The sequence below is a fragment of the Tachysurus vachellii genome, chromosome 1 (assembly GCF_030014155.1).
Source record: "Tachysurus vachellii isolate PV-2020 chromosome 1, HZAU_Pvac_v1, whole genome shotgun sequence".
NCBI lineage: Eukaryota > Metazoa > Chordata > Actinopteri > Siluriformes > Bagridae > Tachysurus > Tachysurus vachellii.
The window spans coordinates 34,358,649-34,385,055 of NC_083460.1; the positions used below are offsets into that span (position 1 = coordinate 34,358,649).

Sequence of the window (26,407 nt, forward strand, 5' to 3'; positions counted from 1 at the left end):
GCGCATTCAAAGCGAAACCCCAGTTTTTGGTGATAATGGAGTATTTTTCATGTTTATCGCGTTGATGAAAAGGAAGGGGTGTGTGTGTGTGTGTGTGTGTGTGTGTGTGTGTGTGAGAGAGAGAGAGAGAGAGAGAGAGAGAGAGAGAGAGATTTCCCGTGGAAGCCGCATGGGCGGAGTGCGCGCTCGCAGAGGGAGGACCTTTACTCAGCCCTTATAAATACACACAATCTCACTTATTCACTCAGAAAAGGTGCACTTGCTTTATCCAACACTTATAAACAGGCACACACACACTCACACACACACACACACACACACACACAACTACATACAAAACACCCACCCAACCATACACACACACAAACAGACTTTCACTCTCTCTCTCTCTCTCACACACACACACACACACACACACAAGGCAGTGAGGATCGGCTGCTCTGTCATGGCACAGAACGGGATTACAGAGAATGGAGAGGCTCTGAGTGTGAGTTTGCCACAACCTCAGAAGATCTCAGAAATCAAACACACCAAGGTAAACAGATTAAAGTATTTCCTTATTTTTTTGCATTATAAAAAATATATGGTTAAACATTAAATTAAAGGTTGTACTTAATGAGAACAGCTCGTGCTCAGGGTCTCTGCGTAATGTGCTGTATTTTTGTCAGATTCACTGAACACTTCAATAATTGAATGTTTATAGCCTACTAAAAAGTACAATAAATAATCCCTCTCCACATTGCAGCTTTTTATTAATAACGACTGGCACTGCTCTTCGAAAGAAAAGACCTTTCCTACAATCAACCCTGCAACAGGTGTGAAAATCTGCGACGTGCAAGAGGCTGATAAAGTAAGTTGTTAGATCTGATTCCAGTTATCATTATACAGTTCACTGTCGATTCAGTTTATTCGTATAGCAACTGACTTTCACCACCTGACATTGTCTCAAAGCAGCTTTATAGAAGTATAAAAAGAGAATAAAATTTGGACAGTTTAAAAGTAATTTACTATTTATCTCTAACCTTTATCCCTAACGAGCAAGCCTGAGGCCGGTGGCATTACAGCTTTGTTTTATTAATACACACCACACCGCGTGTCCTGGAACTACTATAGTATTTATAAACTCTTAAAAATAAAGGTGTAAAGAAGAACCAACTAGGGGTTTTTGCAGTGATGCCATACAGTAGATGAACCTATGAAACTTAGTAAATAAAGTAAGAACCCATTTCTTCTTAGTGTCTTAAAGAACATTTTACATCTAAAGAAACCTTTTCCACTCCAAAGAATCTATTGTGCAATGGAAATATTCCATGGATGTTCATGTATGTAGAAGCATACATCCTGACCATGAACCATTAAAGAACCACACGTCAGCCCTAAACACCAATAAGATATGGATGAATTTTTTTTAGTATTTCATTTATTTCTGTCCTGCTAGCTTACTTTAATTTAACATTTTAATTGATTGAATGTTAATTCAACACAGTTCAATTCAAAACACTGTTTTATAACTATACAGCTAGTATTAAGTAAAATTTTGTACAAGGAAAAGTTTTAACACATTATTGTAAATTCTTGCTCAACACAGCAGGAGTTACTCAACACTACAGATGCTATTATAACACTGATGATGTCTTAGCTATAGATAGTGATAATGAGTCAACACGCATTAACAGCTATATTGTTAATTCATTATATGCCGGCCCTAGGTGTTAATTCAGTATTGCCCATGACAGGGCATTCAGGACATAATGTTTATATCTATCTCAACACTGTAGGAGTTGCTTGATCACTGTCAATTTCATAGTCATAGTGTTAATTCAACAATAACTCAGTACTTTTAAATGCAAGCTGTACACTCTGGGAGTTACTTTATCACTGAATATTATTTAACAGCCTAACAGCACTGTAGTGTTCATTCAGTGCTACTAAACAATAATAGTGTTAATTCAGCACTATTTAACAGTCAAAAGTGTTAAATCTGTGATGTTAATTTAAGGATGAATGTTGAAACTTATCACTGTTCAATACTAGCTCAACCATGTAGGAGTAACATGAACACAGCAGGCACTATTTAACACTGTTCAACACTATTTAACAGTGGTAAGTGTTACATCAGCGATGTTAATTAGAGTTCATTCAAGACGGTTTCTTTTTAACTTCGCTCTGTGAAAACAAGCTTCACTACACAGATGCTGCTTAATGCTATTTAACAGATGTGGTGTTAATCCAGTGCCGTATAACATCTGTATGTCTGAGTTCAGCAGTGTTTATCTAAGACTACATTTTAACCCGTCACTTTAAATGTTAGCTCAAAGCTGCTGGAGGTTCTTCACTACAGGATAATAAGAACTGGACGGTTAAATCATGATTTAAAGGATAACCCATCATTGTGATTGTGATCTCAACACTATATAATTTACTTTAACACACCAGATGATGTTTTACACTAGATCAGCTTTAGTGTTAATTCCACACTGTTTAATTCAACATTATATATCATCATTGGATATTAATTCAGCACTCGGAATATGTTTGAACTCATTAATGTGAGTGTGGCTCAACACTATATGAGGTACTTTAACACACCGGATGATGTTAAATGCTGTAAGAGCTGTAGTGTTAATACACTTTGCACACTAAATAAAGATATTAGTGTTAATTTAGCACTGTTCGTTTAAATGTCATAGTTATAAATACTAGCTGTATGTAACACTGTAGGAGTTAAATCAGCTTGTAATACTTTATTCAGCCTGGAAAACAAATAATTATAACATCACACCAGATTTTAATATGCTCAGGGTTTTGACGTGTCTGCAAAAGCGATTCAATTCTGGATAGATAACTGAATTTATTTTTTATTTTTTAAATGAAGCTGTACTGTGATGGCTCTGTGTCCTCAGGCTGATGTGGACAAAGCAGTGGAGGCAGCGAGAGCGGCGATAAAGCAGGGCTCAGCATGGAGGAGGATGGATGCGTCGAGCCGGGGCCGCTTACTGAATGCGCTGGCTGACCTGCTGGAGAGAGAGCGCAGTCTGCTCGCTGTGAGTGCAAACAGTAGTTCGCTTCCCCCCGGCGCTGCTTAACACGCCTGTCTGAACGCGTCCATCACACACTGCCACAGGTGTCAGAAGCTCACTGAAAAAAAAGGGCCTCGGCTTTGAAAAAAGGAGCTACGAGCTAAAAAAAAAAAAAGGAACAGTCTTGAAATGGAACGTTGCAAAAAAAAATCCAGTTCTGATTTTACAGTGTTTGTTTACCCTAAATTCACTTCAGCTGGTCAAACACCATTAGGGCAAATGGACCACTAAAGCTTTGTTGTACTCAGATGTGGAAGTTATTTCAACAGTGTAGGTGTTAATGCTTTATTAGATATAATACAATATCTTAATATATTCTTTAATTATATATTTATTATACATATTCTTTATTACTATTTTTGCCTTAATTTTAAAAAGTTCATTAATATAGTAAATAGTTCATGATATTATATCAGTATTAATAAAAAATAAATAAATAAATCAGTCACTGATCTTTGGTGAGTGCTTTATCCTGGGCAGTGTGACTCAGGAGACTATCCTAGGAACAGTGGATGCAAGATGGGACTACAACCCGGTTACAATCGCAGTGTGTTATGCAGCACATACACACACTTTCCCACTTCATTCACAGCTGTTTTAAAAGGTGAGAGGAAACTGGAGAATCCAGGGAGAAAACCCTTGAGACAGAACATGAGACATGTAAAACTCCACACAGACAGAAAGTTTACTCGAGTGACAGGAAAATATTTCAATCAGTTTTGGTTAGCTACTAAATTCTAGGACAAATCCTCTTAAAAAGTCTATAATTCCCAATGTAACTCTGTCCTTCTCTATTAAGTTTAATGAGTTTAATAGGACAAATTGAATATTGCTTTATTGTGATGTCCTTTGTCCATTGTTAAAAGCACTGAATAACTGAATAGAATTAAATTGAATTAAATGGGATAGTATGAGCAAAAATCAAATGCAGGTAATTTGTCTCTTTCACCAATAAGTAATCTGATGGCCAAGACAAGTTTAGTGTCTGAAGGGAATCCAGCAGCGAGCAGTTCAGCACTATGCAAAACCGTTGTCCGTAAACATCACATACACGTCCGACGTCAATTTAGAAATAACTATCATTTGTTCACAAACAAATGATTTCATAAAATAAAAGAATTTGTATGGTACCAAATTCCAAAATCACATTTTGAACCACATTGTCTAGCCTCATGTGTTCCTAGTGACACTGAACCCATGATTCCATAACAGCCATTCAGTGTACCTACAGTAATGGCTATGTGCTAGGCTTTATTTGCTAGCTGCATTAGCCTCATAGCTCCAGTGCAGAACTAAAGCAGCAAATGTATCTTGGCTGAGCAACTCTATTTGGCATAAATTGGAAATTGTGTAAATGTCATTTTTGGCTGAACTGTTCTCTTTGAGCCCTGTCATAAAGAGATTCATATTTTTTCCTGTGTATTGAGACTTTTTTTATTATTATTATTATTGTTATGTCCAAGTTCTTAATGATTAGTCAAACTTTTGTGTAACTGTTGTTGCTAGAGAAAGCAGCCAACTTTGAATTTACAATGGCACTGGCAGAAAAACACGATGACATCATGAGCAATTTCGCCTTCTCCCCTCACACATGTTCGAGTGCACATCCAGTTTTTAATCTCTAAGTATACAGTATTAATAGATTTATATTATTGTTTTAATTTGTGCTGCCAAGTTGAATTAAATTAGAGCGTGCACTTGGGAATGTAGTTTTGCAGCTGGTCCAGACGTATTTTTCCAGAACACATGCAAATGGCAAACATGCGTTAATTCAGTTCTGCCATAGAGCTAATTAGAATAATTCCATTTACACTTCAGGAATAAAGTAGAGTGGGTAAAAGTGATTCGAGGTCCTTTTTCCTTATCGATACATCAGCAATCCCTTGAGGATCGTCAGGATCAGATTAAACATAATTCTTTTAGCTCTGTTAAATTTTACTGTGCAGAAATGATGTAATATTTCCATATATTGTGTACCGCTTTAACGATCTGCTTTTACTCAAATGACAGCTTGGTCATGATTCTGCATACCGATCTCTTGTGTAGATCTTCTCGTAGAGAGAGAAAAAAATATATATATATCAAAAGGATAATAATATTTAAAAAAAATCATTGAAACATAAAAACTGGCAATAGTGCCCTCTTTAGATTCCTGTTCTTGAATTGAAATCTGATGATGTCTTCTGCTTGTAGTTCATCCATCACTAGGTTGCGCATTCTGTAATGCTTTTCTGCTTTCCCTGGTTGTTAAGAATGGTTATTTCAGTTTCCATAGGCTTCCTGTCTGTTCAAAGATTTTCCTTGAATGCAGAACTGCTGATAACGATAGTTTTGTTGTTATTTTTTCACACAATTCTGTAGAAATTCTAGAGAGTGTGAAAACCCAGTAAATAAGCAGTTCCTGAAATACTCTAATCATTTACAGTATTAGGCAGATACACATTTATCTCACTTATACAGCTGAACAATTCAGGTTTAAGGGCCTTGCTCAGGGACCCAGGAGTCACAGCTTGGTGTCCCTGGGATTTGAACTCACAACCTTCTGAGCAGTAGTCCAACACCTTAATCACTGAGCTACCACTTCCATGGTGCAGTTTTTCCCCTTTAATGCTGATGTCTGATGTGAAAATGTTAAACTAAAGCTTTTAAACTAAAGCATGATTTTATAGATTTCTCTGAGCCACATAATTTGCAGATTCTATAATCGTACAGGTGGGCAGTAAACACAACCGTAGGTGGCCAGTGAGCGTATATACCAGGGGCGGCCAACCCACGGCTCCCGAGCCACATGCGGCTCTTTGCCCGGTTTCATGCGGCTCTTACGTTCATATCAAAGTTTGTATTTGTGTCTTTTTAATGTTCGTTTTCGCTTCGCTTGAGTTCAATACAGTATTTTTGTGAGTGGGATGAAAATACCTCAAAGTTTCCCAGTAGGAGCAAGATCATTTGAGTAAACAATTTGTGTCAAGTTCGTTCTCAAAATGGCAGGGGAAAAAAAGGTGATGTTCATGTGTGCCCATGTGTATGATGTGGCGCTTTGTTGTAACACAGTAAAAATGTGGCTCTTGGTCTCTGACTGGTTGGCCACCCCTGGTATATACAGTATATACACTTAAGACTATTAGACAGCACACAGCAAGCAACCTATTCAGTGCTTATGAATCATATTAAGTAATCCGTCCATCATCAGTGATCTAGTGCTCAGCCAGAAAAACAGCTCTAGGGGAAAAAGTTCTGCCAGTTCCGTCGATGGCAGTCATTGTTCTCCGACTCCAAGGCTTCAATTTATTATAATTGTTATTTCATTTCTGAACTCTTGATCCCAGAGCATATTAAATCCTTGGCATTTCTGTCGCATATAAAAACTGTTATTTATTAGGGACTGCTTAGTGTGTTGTGTTTACTTATGTGCATAGCTTCTCATCAGTCTCGGTACTACCTGGATACCTGGATGATATAGAAATCTGAGATAGTTCCAACTATCTACAGTATATAGTTTATACAGTTAGATATATTGAATTCACACAAAATATTATTCCAGGTATTTGTTGAAAATACGTTCGGCAAGAACTGATTTTAAAGGGGTGAAATCTAGAGATGAATAACTGGGCCAAGAGTAATTCAAGAGCAACAACAACCGTTTCAAAATATTTTAGTAGATTTCCTGAGCGATTGGGAATTTGGGAAAACGTTTCATCTCTGTGACTGAATTCTAGTAAATGTAAATGTAGGGGAAAATAAGGGTTGCTAAAGATGAAATAAAATGTACAAAAATCTACCATTAACATATCCTGATGCCTCAGTTTCAAGTAACTGTACATTTCACTAACCTGGAAATGTCTTTATTTACTTTCTAATTGTGGCAAATAGTGAATTTCATGCTTTGAGCATCTTGATGCATATCTGTGTGCTGTAGAAAATGGACATAATTTATTTGTTTAATCAAATCAGCTAAGAATCAGATTCTGAACTTCAAAATATCTGCAGTTCCCTTGCGTCTCATTCACAGTTAACAATAAAAAGTTTCTCCCTTTATAATTTTAAAATAGATCAATATTTAATTTCAAGTGACTTTTCAGGATTATATATTTATTCAGGAGAAAAAAGAAATCTAATTTCTCATTGTGAAGGCTTTTCCCAGTCTGGCACAAATATGATTTAGCAGATTTTGTGAAATCTGCCCTTTTTTTAATCTGCTTTACAATAAAATCAGCTTCTCATTACTTTAGTGCTACATACTGTGTTAAAATGAAAGTAAAATACATTTTGTGTTTACTGGATTTATCAATCTTGCATTTCCAGACTATGGAGACTATGGACACTGGGAAACCCTTTCTGCAGTCATTCTTTGTTGATCTGGAAGGAAGCATCAGAACACTGAGATACTACGCCGGCTGGGCGGATAAGATCCATGGCAAGACCATGCCAGTGGGTGAGTGTTTCCAAACAAATGTCACATGAACTCTTTTGTAAAGCCTCACCGTATCGGCTGTCCGCGTATCATGTTGAAACTGCAGAACCCGTTAAACGTCTCAAAGTTTACTGCGGTGAAACGAGTCGACGCTTCAGCCAAACGTGGTGTATGGACTCTCTTTAGCTCTGGGCGGTAGCTCGGTTGCCTCTGTAATTCTTCCTCTTCACCAGTTTGCTTGTCACTCCAGGAGATCTGCTAGACAAAACAAGCTGGCCGCTTTCCTCCTGATTAGATTTAAATAAAGCGCTTCGAGACGAAAGGGCCAGGAGCACAAAGCAAAAGGAAGAGGCTCTGATCCTAATCGTTGAGGTGAAACCGCAGATGAGCCACAGAGCAAAAGGGTCAGAGATCTCTGTTCCTGACAGCACACATCTCTGTTAATCCTGAGGTTCCTGCCAGTGACAAGCCAAAACAATCACGCAATTTATGTGCCGACACATATGAAACAAATTTTACTTATAACTTCTACATAACAGTTAGACAGTGGCATTTTTGATGTGGTCTTTTGTCTAAAGCAAAACAGTAGTCAGCTTTAGTTTAGGTTGACTGTTCAAAATCCTTACACCAAATATCTGCTATGGAAATGTAACCTTTGATAAGCAGACGTGGGAGATCGGCAGTCAAAAGGGCCCTCTGGCTGATGCCAGGCCGAGATGAGCATTGTGGGAAGGGAGTCGGAGAGTCTGTAATCCCGCCGACACACTGCAGCGTGGAGAAACACGAGAAGGTCAGGCCTTGGAGAGGGCGGCTTAGGCAGATTAGCAGGCGTGGTTCCTTCATACTCGCGCGGGGGTGAAATGTCATATACGTGTGTGTGTATGTGTGTGTGTGATGCTCTTTCAGAAGTGACAGTAGTGTGGGCGTACAGGACAGCTTTTAGGTGCATGAGGAAGTGGGGGAAGGAGAGATGGGAGTGTGTTAAAGTTACTTGACACTTATCTTCAGTTATTTGCAACTTTACAGTTAAGAATTGGGGAAGTTCACCAGATGACCTTTGATGCTGTAAAATGTCAATAATGCTTACTGTTCTGCTTAATCCTTCGCTTGGCTTACTCACATTGTGTCTTGAGACTTTTACAGAAATAGAATCAGGTGACTGTGTTTTTTATTAGTATATTAAGTGACAAGCTTGTCCTGGATACATGTTTTAATTGTCGGTCTGGTGATGTATGAATAGCTGAGTGCAAATTTTGCATCCTAGATAGACTGAAAAAAATGTTGCTATTGCTATCAGTGTCTGTCTATGCAGATCAATACATAGACATAATTATCATGGTAATTACTCATATCAAATCCGTTTAAATAGTTTCACTGGCATGTACAGTATTGATTGACATTTTTATGAGAAAATGGATAGAGATATATTCAATTATCTGTTACTCTTCCTACAAAAAAATTGTGAAACCTAAAACACTTCTTCTAAGTATATTTGTTGTTGGTATTTGATCTATCTATCTATCTATCTATCTATCTATCTATCTATCTATCTATCTATCTATCTATCTATCTATCTATCTATCTATCTGCCTATCTCTCTATCTATCTGACTGTATATCTGTCTATCTTTCTAGAGATACAGGTAATTAATTAGCAAATCATTCACTTTAACCATTTTATATCCATTCAGATAAACCGAGGGCAGTTACAGATTTGCCAAAGCATTGAAATAGCAAAGAATTTGGATTTTTACATTTTTTAATTTTTTTTGTATAAAAGATGTAACATATAGATAGAAAAAAAGCAGAAGGATACAGACTGCTTAAAATATACTGGATAACTGATTTAGTTTTTCTACCCAATACAATATTCATATGAAAAATGAGTGTTGATGAAACACAAAGTAATTTCACAGATAAAATGATAATCAGTCATAGAATGCCATGACAACACATCCTTTGTTAAACCTCTTCACCTCTTCATATGTGTGAAAAGGAAATGCTAAGTCATGGAGAGTCTTCTCCAAAACACGTACTAAAGTAGAACCCCAGACAAGAGAATATAATTTCTGGTAGGATATATGACTCTTGAGAGAAAGAGAGGAAAGTTAGGTGATAGACAATATAGTACATCAGTTTCTCACACACCTTGCCTCTAAAAAAAATCATGCAGGATTCAGACACACTGTACACGTTGTCCAGGCCTGTGGTTGTCTTTGTATGATTGTCTTTAAGTTTAAACACCAGATGAAATGTTCAGTGTGCTGCTAATCGTACTCGCTCCTCATTTCTGTTTCTCAACAGATGATAATTTCATGTGCTTCACCAAACATGAGCCAGTTGGTGTATGTGGAGCAATCATTCCAGTAAGTATATATATATATGCGATTCTCATCTTTATTTCACTGTTACGGAGCTTGTCATGTCATGTTGACAGGCATGATTTTATCTGTGCACGATAGAAGGAAACTAGAACTGATGCGTAGGAGGTGGTTTGATTAGGCAAACAGAAAGGTCTTAATGACAACATAATGTGACGCCATCCTCAGGGTAATGATATTTTATCCAGATGCCCTTCAGATCATCATTTATGTAATGCAGTTTGGTGTGGAATAACTATAAGCTCCACAAATATGCAGACATTAAGGCTTAACTAATGATAAAGCCATAGTTCACACAGTGCAGTACAGAGTAATAATAAATAATATTATAAATAGTAGATAAATAATAGTTAACTTATTATGTAACTTTTGTTTTTCCAGTACTAAAACATACAAATGCATAAACACATACAAATACTCTTATATTATGATATACCAGTGATGACCACATGCTTGATCAACCGCCGGCAAAATTCAGTTCAATCCAGATTTATTTGTATAACAGGTTTAACAATGGACATTGTCGCAAAACAGCTTTACAGGAATATATCAATTCAGAATCAAGATTATAAAGATTGAGATTTATATTTATATATCTTGATTGAGCAAGACAACCACAAACGTGACAAGGAAAAACTCCCTGAGACAATATGAGGAAGAAACCTTGAGAGGAACCAGACTTAAAAGCTAACATCCTCATCTGAATGAAACCAGAGAGTGTGATTATAAATCGTTTCCCTGTCTATAACTGTACACTATATACACAAGTGCATCAAAAACATTACCACAGCCATTTTTACAGTCTCATAGCAATCAAGTGCTTTGATCTTGATGTTGACTCAAAATAAGTGGTAGTGAGTAAGCAAGGATTAAACTGTGATTTAAACCAAGTTAGTAAAATAGTTTGGGTTATCCTACGTTCAAAATTTCACACAGGCAGTAACTCGAGCTCAGGATCAGATCGTGGACCCTGGAGCAGTGAGGCAGCAGCTCTACCTGTTAAACACCTTGATTAACTTACACTGTGTCCACAATATTATGTTGTCTGCTATTACTTCTATCATCATTATTAATATGTGACTCACTTATGTATACGCTTCTTTATTTCCTGATTAGTGCACGTATATATGCATTCATTATTATGTTGTTTTAAAGTGAATGTTATAATAATTAAACATTATTTACCTAATAATAGAAACCTAATAATAATTAAATTATTGTCATTTTATTGAAATATCGGAGTCGATGTGAAGCATACAAATCTAGTTCTATTTCAAAACTAGACAAAAGAAGTTATTTCAAGTATTTCAGATAACATTAATCCTAAGTAGGTGTGTGTGTGTGTGTGTGTGTGTGTGTGTGTGTGTGTGTGTGTGTGAGTGAGTCTGGGCGTTTCCTAGACCGATCGGTAACTGAATCTAGGCAGGCGTTGGCTATAGGAGACAATGCCAGTGTACGCACACATTATCAGAAATAGTTCATATTGCGTTAATACTGACATTATATATCACCTCCATATGCTTACGTCATGTCTGTGATGTTCAGAAAGCCATTGTTATAGCCTGTTATTGTACCCGTGTTGCCTTTTTTTTGCATAATATCCATAAGATTTGTATTAATCATGTGCTTTCACTGTGGCTATGAAACAAAATGCCACCCATTCACTAGTAATTCAATCCTAATCTTGAATTCTATTAATCCTAATCCTGACCACGTCCACATTTCTCAATGAAGGATATGGGATGTTTTTGTGAGGAAATCTGTGTGTCTATGACAACATCCGTCATCGCTTATGATAATAATTAGCAAATGTGGTCGATGTAATGGGAGATTTTTTTTTCCTGAGTGACTCAGATGTTGCTCTACTGTATATATCATGTTACTGACTTTGATGGTGAGAAAGGGGGAAAAAACTCTCAGCTTATTTAAATTTGAAGTTCCAAAAGAGATGGATGGTATCTTCTTCCAAAAAAGCACAAAAAAATTAGCATTAGACACGAGAGATTGGATCATAAATCTGTACGGGTGATTACTGAGAGTTCGACTGGCACATAAAGAGCATGACTCACCAAGAAAGAAATAACAGGAAGTTCTGTCTCAAGCAAAATCCATCAAATTTCACTGACTCCATCTCAAGCTAAAGAGAGCAAACAGTGAGCGATAAACAAGAAATTCACGACTGTATGTGTATGTGTGCAGAGATGGAGGTAGTCCTTTTGCCCACCGTGTTCCTCACCCCCCCGTGTGAACAATCTACCTGGCATGTTTTCATGATTTCTAGAATTACCAGCGTTCTCAGCAATGTCTTTTTTTTTCCAGTGACAGACATTTAGAGAGCTAATCTGCATTGAGACATCAAACACGTCACGCTATGGCTATCAGTTACTCATTGTCTGTGGCTTTCTACAGGATTAGAAGTAAATGATCTAGTACAATCTTCACCTAGTTGGTCATTTCATGTGTAAACGGGATTCAAATAAAGTGATGACATGCAGAAATCTAACTTTTTTAAACTGTCTGATCTTTTATAGTGGAATTTTCCTCTACTAATGTTCATATGGAAGATTGCTCCAGCCTTGTGCTGTGGAAACACGGTGGTCATCAAGCCGGCTGAAGAAACTCCGCTGACGGCCCTCCATGTCGGCGCGCTCATCAAAGAGGTGAAGAATCTCATCTGGAATCATTTCTATTATTTTTGTTCTAGAAAAGAATTCATGGATTACGAGAAGTTTTTAAGTGAAGATAAATAGTGTTCGAGTGAAGTATATTTATTTAAAATATATATCTTCTATGGATCTTTATACTTGCTGGAATAGTTAATAATAATAATAAAGATTAATTAATAAACTATAAATTACAGTATGAAAGCAACAGTTTACTGATTAACTGAATATGAAACACCTGCTTTAACTAATAGTTTATAAGACTAAAATCTTTACATTAATTAAAGGATCTTCAGCAGGTTTTTGTTTCTCAAGATGTTCTTACACTGGACTGAAATAAACACTAAACATTAATAGGTGTGTAAGTCAAAATGAAACTGCTTTGAGACTCTTCTATAGTCTGTGAGCTTTTGATTATATGATTATTTTATTATTTCAAGTCTGAAAGCTTATCAACTGTAAACGGTGACACTGAGTAAAACTTCAGGACTCTCCAACCGATTAACTTTCTCTTCAATCCTATAGCGGAGCTTTTATTTCTGGTCATGAATTTGAATTACATGAATGAGAGTGCTTTAGAGGCATCAAAGAGAGACGCTTCTTTGTGTGCATTATTTTTCGACCTGACAGGTCATGACTTGTGTGTCATTTGTTTTCACCTCTTTTACCAGCCCATTAATCAGTTTATTTTTGGTCTCTATAGAAAAGCCTCAGCTTTAAGTCATTAAGTATTTTAGCATTCCTAACGACTTTTAGCTAAACCCCTGGAGTGGATTCTTTTTTTATGTTTTCTTGTTCGCAGGCTGGTTTTCCTCCTGGAGTGGTGAACATTGTGCCAGGTTTTGGCCCAACAGCAGGGGCAGCCATTTCCAGCCACATGGGCATCGACAAAGTTGCCTTCACCGGTTCCACGGAGGTATAAGGTCCTCATTAACAAAAGGAAAAGGAATGGATGTGGTATTTTGTCCAAACTTATCATTAAAGTGAGAAATCGTTCATTAAGGGGTGTTTGTTTCTTAAAGAGGCTCTGCTGAGAAACGTTCATACCTCTGTACAAGCTTCGACTGTACAAAGCATCTTTAGGACTTCTCAAAGATAATCAAAGATGTTGAGGTCAAAGACCCTCTGAGAATGATTCCAGGATGATCAGTACTATAACTATTATTTTTACTGATCATGGATTTGGTGAAATTCTAAAGACTGTTAGGAGAGATTAGTGCAGTATTACGTTCATTTAACCTTTATTAACCTTTACACACACACACACACACACACACACACACTCACACACACACACACACTCACACACACACACACACACACTCACACACACACACACACACACCACACACACACACACACAGAATTTCAAAGCCATCTCCTAAAACATTTTAAGGCATAGCCAAAAGTTTTTTCCTATACCTATATATTTGCCACACTTGCATAAACGCCATATACATTCATGCAATTTAGGACCTGAATTTGAATTAAAAGCTTTTGACTTCATTCCTGTCTTCCCTCCAGGCATTTTTGTGCATCTCCAAAATCAAACAAGCGTGTTCTGACGTCAACATTGTCGTTGACTTAAAGCACTCATGATTGTTTGCTCTCTTTGTGCTCAGGTGGGTCAGCTGATCAAAGAGGCGGCAGCAAAAAGCAACTTGAAAAGAGTGACGCTGGAACTGGGAGGAAAGAACCCTTGCATTGTGTTTGCTGACTCAGACCGTAAGTGATGTGGTTTTTTTAATGTCCTTGTGCTCACACAAAGGTTGATGAGCAGATGCAACAAAAAAAATGAAGGGTTCGAGCTTCACATTAAGGGTCTGATGAATACAAAGACTAACCTCAGTACCTGGAAATAAAAATGAATGACAAATTAAATGGACTGGAAAATCAAATCAATGACGTATTCAGACTTCAGGTACATTTATATATAGTTCACAGTATGTAGTCTCAGTTTACTATTCAGTTACTCATACAAAAGCATATTAATCACTAACTATAATATGGGTTATACAGTAAACATACAGTAAACCAAATAAACGCTACCATTAGCTAGGACTGAAAGGGGAACGTAAGAAGGGGTGAAGGAAGAGATGAAGCCCAGCAAATACAGAGCATGCATTTTAATTTTTTGAAAATATTTTCAAGGTGAAGTATAATAGTAAAATTATAAAGCTTTTATTCAAACTGACCTTAAACACATACAATGATCTGCATCATCACACTAGTGGAGTATTTACAGGAAAGACTTTTTTCAAGAAATTATAAAAAGTTTATTTTTCTTATCTAAAATATCTAATATCTTTAAAATATCTAACTTAGGATCTATTATTTTAGAGTAAATCTGTGACAAATAAAAAATCTGTGTGTGTTTTTTTTTAATGGACAGCTTTAGCCTTTGAATGAACAAATGAACAAATCTTAAAAAAAATAATGCAAACAATCCATCGCATGAGGCTATGGCCAAAAAAACGAAAACAATCTTTTAAATCGGACAAATATACCATTTTACCTTTTACACAAATACAATTCAGCGATATTGTGTCTTAGAAATGCATTTGTTTATTTTTATTAGCTTATTGTTTTTATTTAATTTTATTTTAATAAGTATTTTTTCTAGGATTTATTAGTTTTAGTATTTGCTAATAAGGGAAGTATATATGCCTGATTTTACCTTTATCCTCTTGAGACCCGAATGTCCTCATATGAGGACATAACATTTTCTCACACTTCATTGTCTATATATATTTATTGTACCAACCTTATATGAGGACTGTTAGATATAATTCTTTTGCCAAACTGCTTCCTTGAAAACACTGATTAAATTTATAGTTATCAGCTATGAATTAAGAGAAACATTCAGTAGAAATTGTAATGTACACAACAGTAGCATATGGGTCTCAGGAGGTTAAGCAAAGTATATGCCTAACCTGTCAAGGGATTGCACATGGATGTGTCTGGATTTTAATGCAGGCTTTATTAATCCAGATAATCGTAAACAAAATATTATTACTAAGGCTTGGAATCCTCTCAGGTTGAAAGACTTAACCCGGTGGATGTATATGAATATGCTAAATATGCCACCTATATATATAATAATATATACAGTATATGGACGTATGGTAGCTCAGTGGTTAAGATTAGGACTACTGATTGGAAGGTTGTGAGCCATCAAGCTGCCACTGCTGGACCTTAACAATTAACTGCTCAGTTGTTTTATGTAAGTCGATAAGGGCGTCTGCCAAATCCCGTAAATGTAAACGTAATGTAAATGTAAAACAGATTATCCTCACTAATGTCATTTCCAAGGAAAGTTATCTCAGTCCATTTTATTAATGTGCTGGGCATGAATTTTGAAAGAGGGGAACTATATAAAGATACTGATCAATGTATGCAATGACATGACATTATTTATAAAATGCCAGGCACACCGAATATGACAATATGCAACCTGCAAAGTGACTAGTTCTGCTTGTTGATACCAAACTTAAAATATTCATACTACTTAGTTACTCAGGGGCTGAGTTCCCTGAGGGTGATGGGTATTAAAACTTTTGCTACAATGAGTGCATAATCAAAACCCTCCCTCCTTCTTACTCCCAAAGTAAAAACACCAGGTATTTGTGATGTGGTTGTATCCTTTGCATGTACCCATAGCTTTATGCTCAGCAAGGAAAACAGGATAAACCGAGGATGAATGTGTAGTGTAGACACCTGCTGCAGACAGCCAGTAACTTGTACAGTGATATGAATAATGTAGATTGAAGGCACGTGTCTTTCTTTTGCTAAAGACCTCTAAATCTCAAGGCTTTTGAAAGGGATAAATGATAAAATAATTGACGAGTGTTTGTTACAAGATTGAAGATGCTGTATAGACTAGACATAAGGGTTTTGTTGCTATAGAAACAGGAATCTGTGAACAGTGGGGAACTGAGTCTGACCAGAAGCAAGATGAATTTCCTCTCTACAATAAAAACACAGTCCTCTTTCTTTAATTCTTGTGCTTTTTGTGGGGTTGCATGGTCTGCATGTCTCCCTGGTTGTCATCATGAAGAGATGATGAGCAGTGAAGCATCTTATCACCTGTTCTTTAACAGTGTGTCCAAACAAGTAGCTAAGACTGCAGATGTTTAGGTCAAGGGGCCTATCCATGGCCACATCCATGTGCAATCCCTTGACAGGTTAGGCATATACTTTGCTTAACCTCCTGAGACCCGTATGCTACTGTTGTGTACATTACAATTTCTACTGACTGTTTCTCTTAATTCATAGCTGATAACTATAAATTTAATCAGTGTTTTCAAGGAAGCAGTTTGGCAAAAGAATTATACCTAACAGTCCTCATATAAGGTTGGTACAATTAATATATATAGACAATGACATGTGAGAAAATGTTATGTCCTCATATGAGGACATTCGGGTCTCAAGAGGATAAAGGTAAAATCAGGCATATATGCTTCCCTTATTAGCAAATACTAAAACTAATAAATCCTAATAAAAATACTTATTAAAATAAAATTCAATAAAAATAATAAGCTAATAAAAATAAAAAAATACATTTCTAAGACACAATATCGCTGAATTGTATTTTAGTCCAACTCAGCAAGAACTCTGGCATAAAAACCTGTAAAGATAAATGGCTCCTTCATCCCACTAATGCATATTCTGTGTTGTTTCTGTTCCTTTATTTTGGGTTAAGAAGATATTCTCTTGCTTCTTTGCCTTCTATCACTGCCAATTTCTGGTGCAATGTTGAATGTCTGATAGTATGTCTGTCAGGAGATCAGTTAGGGTTTGGATGCAAATGCAGGTTTTATTTAAAAGGCAGTTGGACGAAAAGGGCAAAGGCAAAACAGGCACTGGGTTAGGCAATTTGAATAGACCAGGCAAGGACTAACCTATAAGCAGGACTAACAACACAAGTGCAATTTATAGGCTAAAAAATGTGAAAGGCAAAGCAATGATTTGCAACACGCTGCAAAATAACCAGGTTATTTAAAGGGAGTGTGTCAATTGGGAATAAAGGTGCTTGATTAGTGTTGAAACAGGCCATGTGATGAATTTAGTAACATCAGTAATTATTTAGCTGCCTGAAGATCCTTTGAAATGGAGTTTGTGATTTTGATTAAAGCTGGAAGTGATGAGAAGTGGTTAAGGTGTTGGACCACTAATCGGAAGGTCATGAGCTCGAACCCAAGGGTCATCAAACTGCCACACCTGGGTTCCTGAGCAAGCACCTTATCTCTCAATTGGTCAGCTGTATAAGTGAGATAAATGTAAGTCGCTCTGGATAAGTCGCGTCTTCCAAATGCAATAAATGTAAATGGAATTGATGTGACATAACTGCTGAGATTAGACACAGCAGGTTTAACTTCACTATATACATATGACAGAAAGCTCTGCATGTCATCTTGAGACAGACAGATACAAAACTCACTGTCTAGCTTGAGAAAAAGAAATGGAAAAAGGAAAGCTTTTGCCTTATCTCCAGGAGGTTACAAGGTCACAAACCCGAACAAGGTCACAGCCATCCAGTTTAAAGAGCAAATTTGGTCATGCTGTCTAAGATCGAGGGAGAGCATACTCTGTCCCTTGTAAATCACATCAACACTTCACCTTCACTCTCCTTTCTTGGTGGCTGTCATAAGATAGGGAAGAGCTAGCTGGTGGATTAGAATTGGCAAGGGACTAAACTGTGGAAAAAAGTGAAGAAAAATACAGAATACAGACCTCTGAATCAAGTTTTTTTTTTAATGTATGCAACCAGTCCAGTGGCAGAATTTGATTAGCAACCATTATCTTTTTTGAGAGCTGAGTTTAATTTGCACTGGATCTACTGTTGAAACATGTAGAATCGATAGGAAGTGCTGAAAGTTTGCTGTGAAATAGGGCAAGACAGTGGTGTATAAACACCATGGGATCTCATGCCTGTATAGAACACAGTGTCCTGATACTGCCATGAGCAATTGCCTGTATTGCCTTTGCCAGGAAAAGCAACTGGCTTGGAGAAAGCCAACAGTTATATGTCACACTGTCAGGTGATATATCACAATAATTAACACAGAGTATTGTTATTATGGAAAATGTAGCTTATTGTCATTACCAATCCTTTTATTAAATTGAAAAGTTAGTGACTGATTTTAAAATCCCACCAGAAGTGTGTGATAAAAGCAGTCAAGTTAAACATAGAATTGGGCTCAAGGTGAGTGATGCAAAGGGATCGTATAAGTGTTTCTTTATCGTCTTCTTCGGGTTAATATCTTTATGTGATGTAAGTTGGCAACTTGAGGATTACAATAAGATCTGTAGAGTTTGTGTGAAAAGAAAAAATATAGCGATAACTAACAGGAACCATTGAAACATGTCCAAATTTAATAAAAGTAGGCATTTTAAGTTCATACTTTTTCTTAATTAAGTAGCAAAAGGTGTGAAAATGCTGGGTTCCCTTTTTTCTTTTCTTTTTTTAAACAGTTGAGCCAATGGGTCTAAAAAATGTTTAAACAGTGTGGGGTTTCTTGTTCTTGTAGTTTTAAAATAATAATTGACTAATTCTGTTTTTTTTTAAATCCATTTACTTAACACTCATGTAAGTAGCAGTTTAAAATGCACAGATCTGATTTGAGGCAAACAAATATTATAATTATATTGTCTAGAAAAAGGGGTCAATTTTATTTACTTTATTTATTATTAAAATATTTGAAAGTAATTTATATAGTAGTTTTTGGCATGCTGACATGTTTTTACTTGCATTTCCTAAATACCCATTTTAAAGTTCTTAAGCATAGAGTATTGATGCAGTGTTTTGTGACAACGCAGTGTGTGGGTGTGTGTGTGTGTGTGTGTGTGTGTGTGTGTGCAGTGCAGTTAGCAGTGCAGGAAGCTCAGAAGGGTGCATTCTACAACCAGGGTCAATGCTGCACTGCTGCCTCACGTGTCTTTGTTGAGGAGTGTGTATATGACGAGTTTGTGAGACTCAGTGTTGAAAGCGCTAAGAGAATCGTAGCCGGGGACCCTATGGACCCCCGAACAACACATGGCCCTCAGGTATGACATCTCATAACCTTGTCCTCTTAGAATAGACATACACATTATTTCAGATTAACAATTTATCCAAACACCTAGGGAACTTGGATGTTCAATATTTTGTATGTTAGTGTCCTTAGCTTAATATTGTGCATTTAGATTAACCAGCAGCAATGTGATAATATCATGGAGCTGGTGGAGAGCGGGAAGCATGAGGGAGCAAAACTGGAGTGTGGAGGAAGCGTAATGAAGGACAAATCTCTCTTCATCCAGCCTACTATCTTCTCAGATGTCAAAGACCACATGCGCTTGGCAAAAGAGGAGGTAAACATGCTGTGAATTAATATCTGACTGCCACTTGCTTATACACACTTTGATACTGAACACACTTGTTTTAGGAAATGTTTTAATCATATTTTCATTATGTCAGGGTTGAGAACTCAGCGTTAGAGTGATCTGCCCTCTACTGGTCAGAGTATAACATGAGAAGGCTGTAACAGGATGTTACATGAATCTGTAATTCTGCCTATTAAATTTCAAATAAAACTCATTTACACTAGCTGTTCACCTCCGTGCTCTACTGTCTGTAATGCTGTAAGTTTGAACAGATTTTTGAGAGGCCACTTGTATGTAACATCTGAATCAAAAGGAAATGATCAAAATATTTAACTCAGTCTTCCACTTGCAATGTAGTCGATAAGCCAGGACAGGTCTGACATTTGGTACTTTAGAACCATGAGGCCATTACATCATTACACACTAATCTGAAAATCCAAAGATAAAAGAGAGTTTACGAGAGTGGTAACGTTTTACATTAAAGTCCTCTTAGATGACATAATTTAATACATGGAACAAACATGAACAAACCGTGACCTTCATTAATACAATACATGAATACACTGTAAATAACATTTAACATGTAGTCAGTATGACCCTGAAAAGTAAAATATTTACATCTGTATACCTGATTTCAGATCAGTAATGTAACAACATTTACAAACATGCAGTAATTAAATTCCTGGTCATTTCTATGGACTTATTTTTAGTCATGGATTGAAGAACCAGTAATGTCAGATGTATTTCCTTAACATTAACATTAACGTTAAGTTTTATCCAAGCCAATTATACAGATCAAATTGAGACTATATTATAATTTGAATTTAACCTGCCTGAGTCTGATGCTTGTGAATTGTGATGCACTAAAATGTACTAAAACATAACAGAGAGAAGGAGAAAGACGAAAGAAAGCACATCAATTTTGACAATGGTGTCAGAAATCAGATACAATCTATCTGAGATACGATTTATGAGGCTTCAGGTAAACGTATGATGATTTATATATACGTGGGATGTGGTAGCCTAGTGGTTAAGGTGTTGGGCTACCAATCGGAAGGTTGTGAGTTTGATTCCTACGTCAACCAAGCTGCCACTGCTGGGCCCCTGAGCAAGGCCCTTAACCCTTAATTGCTCATTTGTATGAAAATGAGATCAAATGTAAGTTGCTCTGTATAAGGGCATCTGCTAAATGCTGTAAATATGTGCTAAACTGGTAGCTTCCCTTAATAAATAAGCAAACTTTGACAATTTTTTAACTGACTACTTGCAGAAATAAGGGCATTGTGTTTGTACTTAGATTAAAAGATATTTGTTTCAATAACACAAGTTTATAACTGTTTATGCTTTATAATTACTAAAACAAATGCTGTTTCTTAATAAGGATGTTGTTTGGGTTGTAGATCTTTGGGCCAGTTCAGTGTATTCTGAAGTTTAAGAGTCAGGAAGAAGTGATTGACAGAGCAAACAGCACCCACTATGGCCTGGCAGCAGCTGTGTTCACCCGGAGCATAGATCGAGCACTGAGTGTGTCCTCAGCCCTGGAGGCTGGCACTGTGTGGTGAGAAAGCAGAACACTTTCATTCACAAGAGCATTGTAGACACACATGAGGGAAAACATGGTGGGTTTAAGGGGATCTGAGACTCTAGGGGAACGACACACCACCTGAAAACTTTCCCTTTCCCTCCATGCAATATAATAGAAGGGAACTGTTCAAGCTTCAATTTGTCAACCATGAAACTCTTTGTCAGACACTGCCCCCTGGTGGAACATTCTGGAATATCGGTTTAACTCGAAACACCGTAATGCTAATATTGATAAACACTAATATGTGATGTAGACCATGTGGAACCTGGAAAATTGCCACACACACACACACACACACACACACACACACACACACACACACACACACACACACAGACAAAAGTAATAATAAATAAAAATTCTATGAATGTTAACAAATGAAAGTCAGACATTGCTTTTCAATCATGCTTCAACTGAATTAATGAAAAAAAATAAACTCATGGAACAGGCCTAGACAAAAATGATGGTACCCCTAACTTAATATTTAAAAAAAAAAAAAAGATTTTACCCCTAACTTAACAACCTTTTGAGGCAATCACTGCAATCAGACGATTCCTGTTACCGTCATTGAGACTTCTGCACCTCTCAACAGGTATTTTGGTCCACTCCTCATGAGAAAACTGCTCCAGTTGTTTCTGGTTTGAAGGGTGTCTTTTCCAGACAGCATGTTTCAGCTCCTTCCAAAGATGCTCAATAGGATTGAGGTCAGGGCTCATAGAAGGCCACTTTAGAATAGTCCAATGTTTTCCTCTTAGCCATTCTTGGGTGTTTTTAGCTGTGTGCTTTGGGTCATTGTCCTGTTGCAAGACCCATGACCTGCGACTGGGACCAAGCTTTCTGACACTGGCCAGCACATTTCTCTCTAGAATCCCTTGATAGTCTTCGGATTTCATTGTACCCTGCACAGATTCAAGACACCCTGTGCCAGATGCAGCAAAGCAGCCCCAGAACATAACAGAGCCTCCTCCATGTTTCACAGTAGGGACAGTGTTCTTTTCTTGATATGCTTCATTTTTCTGTCTGTGAACATAGAGCTGATGTGCCTTGGCAAAAAGTTCCATTTTTGTCTCATCTGTCCATAGGACATTCTCCCAGAAGCTTTGTGGCTTGTCAACATGTAGTTTGGCATATTCCAGTCTAGCTTTTTTATGATTTGTGTCCTCCTTGGTCGTCTCCCATGTAGTCCACTTTGGCTCAAACAACGACGGGTGGTGTGATCTGAAACTGATGTTCCTTGAGCATGAAGTTCACCTTGGATCTCTTTAGAAGTCTTTCTGGGCTCTTTTGTTACCATTCGGATTATCCGTCTCTGATTTGTCATCAATTTTCCTCCTGCGGCCACATCCAGGGAGGTTGGCTACAGTCCCATGGATCTGTATAATTTCTGAATAATATGTGCAACTGTAGTCACAGGAACATCTAGCTACTTGGAGATGGTCTTATAGCCTTTACCTTTATCATGCTTGTCTATAAATTTCTTTCTAATCTCCTGAGACAACTCTTTCCTTTGCTTCCTCTGGTTCATGTTGAGTGGTGTACACACCATGTCACCAGACAACACAGTGACTACCTGGAGCCCTATATATAGGCCCACTGACTGATTACAAGATTGTAGACACCTGTGATGCTAATTAGTGGACACACCTTGAATTAACATGTCCCTTTGGTCACATTATTTTCAGTCTTTTCTAGGGGTACCATCATTTTTGTACCATCATAGGCCTGTTCCATGAGTTTATTTTTTTAAATAATTCCATTGAAGCATGGTTGAAAAGCAATGTCTGACTTTCATTGGTTAACATTCATAGAATTTTTATTTATTATTACTTTTGTCAGATTAAAGTTTTTTCTGTGACCATTGTGTGTTTTTCTTTCATTGACCGAAGGGTACCAACAATTTTGTCCACGTGTGTGTGTATATATATATTCATTTAAACTATAATATATTTTTTAATAATATAAAACTAAAAAATAATAATAATTTATTTGTTGCTAAAACTGTGGGGTTTTTTTTCCGAAACTTATCCAAAGAATTATAGTCTAATAACAGTTAACATTTAGGTCATAAAGTTCACCTATCTAGTTGTAAAAATGTAACTAACCTTCATGGTGAAATGGTTAATATGATTGAATGTTGTTACCCAGTCAATTCTTTATCAAGGTGTTTTGTATACAATAAGAAGAGTATAATATGTATATAGTTTTATATGGTGCCCTCCTTTATGCCAGGAATTGAGCCACACTAACGACAGGTTTTAGCTCAAATGTAAGATATATACAGCACAGTGCAACCTGTGGAATCTTCAGTGTATACCAAGGCTAAAAAAAGGAAAATCACTGTTTTAGAGACTAAGTGACCTAAAAAAAAAAATAAAACACATACAAAAAACAGTTAGCTTCCATAAATCCCCTTAGCAAAAACAAAGACCAAACTCACACACAACATAAATGACAACTGCACCTCTACTGTTGGTGAGTATATATAATGGATATATTTATAATGAAAAATAAATAAACTGGATGTTTAGAAATATATGCAGCCGAACAAAAACCAAGGGACAATTCAAGCTTGTAGTTAGGGTCTCAAAGTGTGTGGCGCCCCCTAGCTAGTGGCGAATAAAGGCATGACGTGGAGCAATAAACGGCAGGATTTGTGTGTGTGTGTGTGTGTGTGTGTGTGTGTGTGTGTGTGTGTCTATCTTCATTAATGCTTTCTTTGTTAAAAATATATTGCGTACACGCAACCACAAACAGAACAGAGCCTGTAACCTAGTGAATCTGGTAAAATGTATTCATTGTCATTTCAAAGCACTTTTGTATGTCGTACTGAAAAAATGGTGTCATTTTTAAGCAGCATCGTTTAGTGCACTGGGAGTAAAAAAGTAAAACCAGTGCGAAAATAACAATATGTATAATGTCAGTTTTGGGATTTAATGTCGGGAAGATAAGTGCAGTGGAACAATATAAACAAACTTCCACCTAGAGAGGCAGTAGTGTATGTAGTGAGCATAACAACATCAATGGCTACATTTGTGACATGGACCAATAAATAAATAAATAAATAAATGTGCATATTGAATTCATATTGATTATTACTTCATATTGATCTATGATTTGTTGTTATAATTGAATATTAATCAACACTTACTGACCTATTATTATAGATTCTGCCAAGTGCCATGAATTTAGATTTCTGAATACGACAGTGATTTATTGTAAAGGAGAATAAAAAATTTTATAGTTTGATAAATAAATTATATTTCTATAAGATATTATATAATAATTATATAATTCTATAAGATATGGCACAATGTAATTGTAGTATTATACATGTATTGATATTAAAAGCTGTTGTCCTTTCCTTGTGTTCTTAGGGTGAACTGCTACAATGCCCTCCATGCCCAGTCACCTTTTGGTGGTTATAAGATGTCAGGGAATGGGCGTGAGCTGTAAGTTCGACCATTTTCCCATTCTGTCATCACTTTATTACCATGCAATACATCTAATGGTGTTCTTCTGTGCGCAGTGGCGAGTACGCATTGGCTGAGTACACTGAGGTCAAAGCAGTCACCATAAAACTCAGTGAGCTGAAGATTTGAGAATCCGTTGTTTGGAGGTGACCCTGGTGATCACTCATCCACCGTTCAATTACCAAGTTACTTGGAATCAAACGGTCAACATGACAGACGTTTTGTTTTCTTTGCTGAAATGACTTCTTATATATCTACAAGCTCTTTATTTTCCAGTCTTTTTTAAATCTATATAGATGTTATGTACAGAAAAAAATATTTGTATAATGTTTTATTTAATCTGAACATCTTTGTCTCTTTTTGTAAATCGCTAAAATCCTCCTCCTGCCTCGCTTTATGCGATAGACTGGCTAAAAATAAATTTTATTCCAAATGCAGCCATTTAGCCAAGACATGCATGGTATATGAAGTTTGTTTCCTTGGTTTGGCCTAAATGCGGTAAGGCTAATAATGCTAAAAGGAAAGAAAAATTTATAGTTACCAGATTAGCATTTATTTATTTGTTTATTTAGACTCATAGTCATTTGTTGTCAAGCCACTGTTCATTTTTCAACTATAGGTAATAATGTTTCACAGGCGAATCATTCTCAAGACTTATTCAACAGACCAGCATTTAGAAGGGCTTAATTCTGAATGTATATGCAGATGATATGGGAGGATTTTAAAACGTTAAATATATATGCATCTCATTTACTTTGTGTCTTAAAATGGCTTTTCCATATTTAAAAAGCTATTAATATTGCCTTTACTTTTAAATAAAATCTTTTTTGAATCATAATCCGAGTTGCTGTTCTTTTGATTATTCTTCCTGCAAATAACTTTCCGGAAAAAATATAAAAGAACTTTTCCGGAAAACAGCACAAAGGTCATGACTTCTCATTGTTTCCCTCTATCAGAATTATCATTAAAGGTTTGTTATAAATTTTGACTGGATAATATGTAGCACAAATCGGACATCTGCTTCAGAGTATATTATTCATTCATTCATCTTCTACCGCTTATCCGAACTACCTCGGGTCACGGGGAGCCCGTGCCTATCTCAGGCGTCATCGGGCATCAAGGCAGGATACACCCTGGACAGAGTGCCAACCCATCGCAGGGCACACACACACTCATTCACTCACGCAATCACACACTAGGGACAATTTTCCAGAGATGCCAATCAACCTACCATGCATGTCTTTGGACCAGGGGAGGAAACCGGAGCACCCGGAGGAAACCCCCGAGGCACGGGGAGAACATGCAAACTCCACACACACAAGGTGGAGGCGGGAATCGAACCCCGACCCTGGAGGTGTGAGGCGAACGTGCTAACCACTAAGCCACCGTGCCCCCTCAGAGTATATTAAGTAAAAGAATTTTTTTTTATAAATAGTATCAACACTGAAAGAAAAAC

At 36.8% G+C, this 26,407-nt stretch overlaps 1 protein-coding gene across 1 annotated transcript; it reads left to right on the forward strand.

Annotated features, from left to right (window-relative positions):
- Positions 1–289: 289 nt before the first annotated feature.
- aldh1a3 (aldehyde dehydrogenase 1 family, member A3) lies at positions 290–25,749 on the forward strand. The gene is made up of 13 exons (XM_060884251.1): positions 290–535; positions 746–850; positions 2,904–3,044; positions 7,383–7,512; positions 9,795–9,856; positions 12,403–12,531; positions 13,337–13,450; positions 14,157–14,259; positions 19,397–19,581; positions 19,720–19,884; positions 21,297–21,454; positions 24,856–24,930; positions 25,008–25,749. Exons 1-13 carry the CDS (start codon positions 446–448, stop codon positions 25,078–25,080), a joined length of 1,530 nt encoding a protein of 509 aa, XP_060740234.1. The 5' UTR covers positions 290–445; the 3' UTR covers positions 25,081–25,749.
- The last annotated feature ends 658 nt before the right edge of the window (positions 25,750–26,407 follow it).

Excerpts from the sequence above, each read along its gene's own strand:
- aldh1a3 (XM_060884251.1), top strand. The coding sequence starts at position 446 with ATGGCACAGAACGGGATTACAGAGAATGGAGAGGCTCTGAGTGTGAGT. Across the intron at positions 536-745 it reads CAGAAATCAAACACACCAAG|CTTTTTATTAATAACGACTG; the intron begins GTAAACAGATTA and ends TCCACATTGCAG. Across the intron at positions 12,532-13,336 it reads TCGGCGCGCTCATCAAAGAG|GCTGGTTTTCCTCCTGGAGT; the intron begins GTGAAGAATCTC and ends TCTTGTTCGCAG.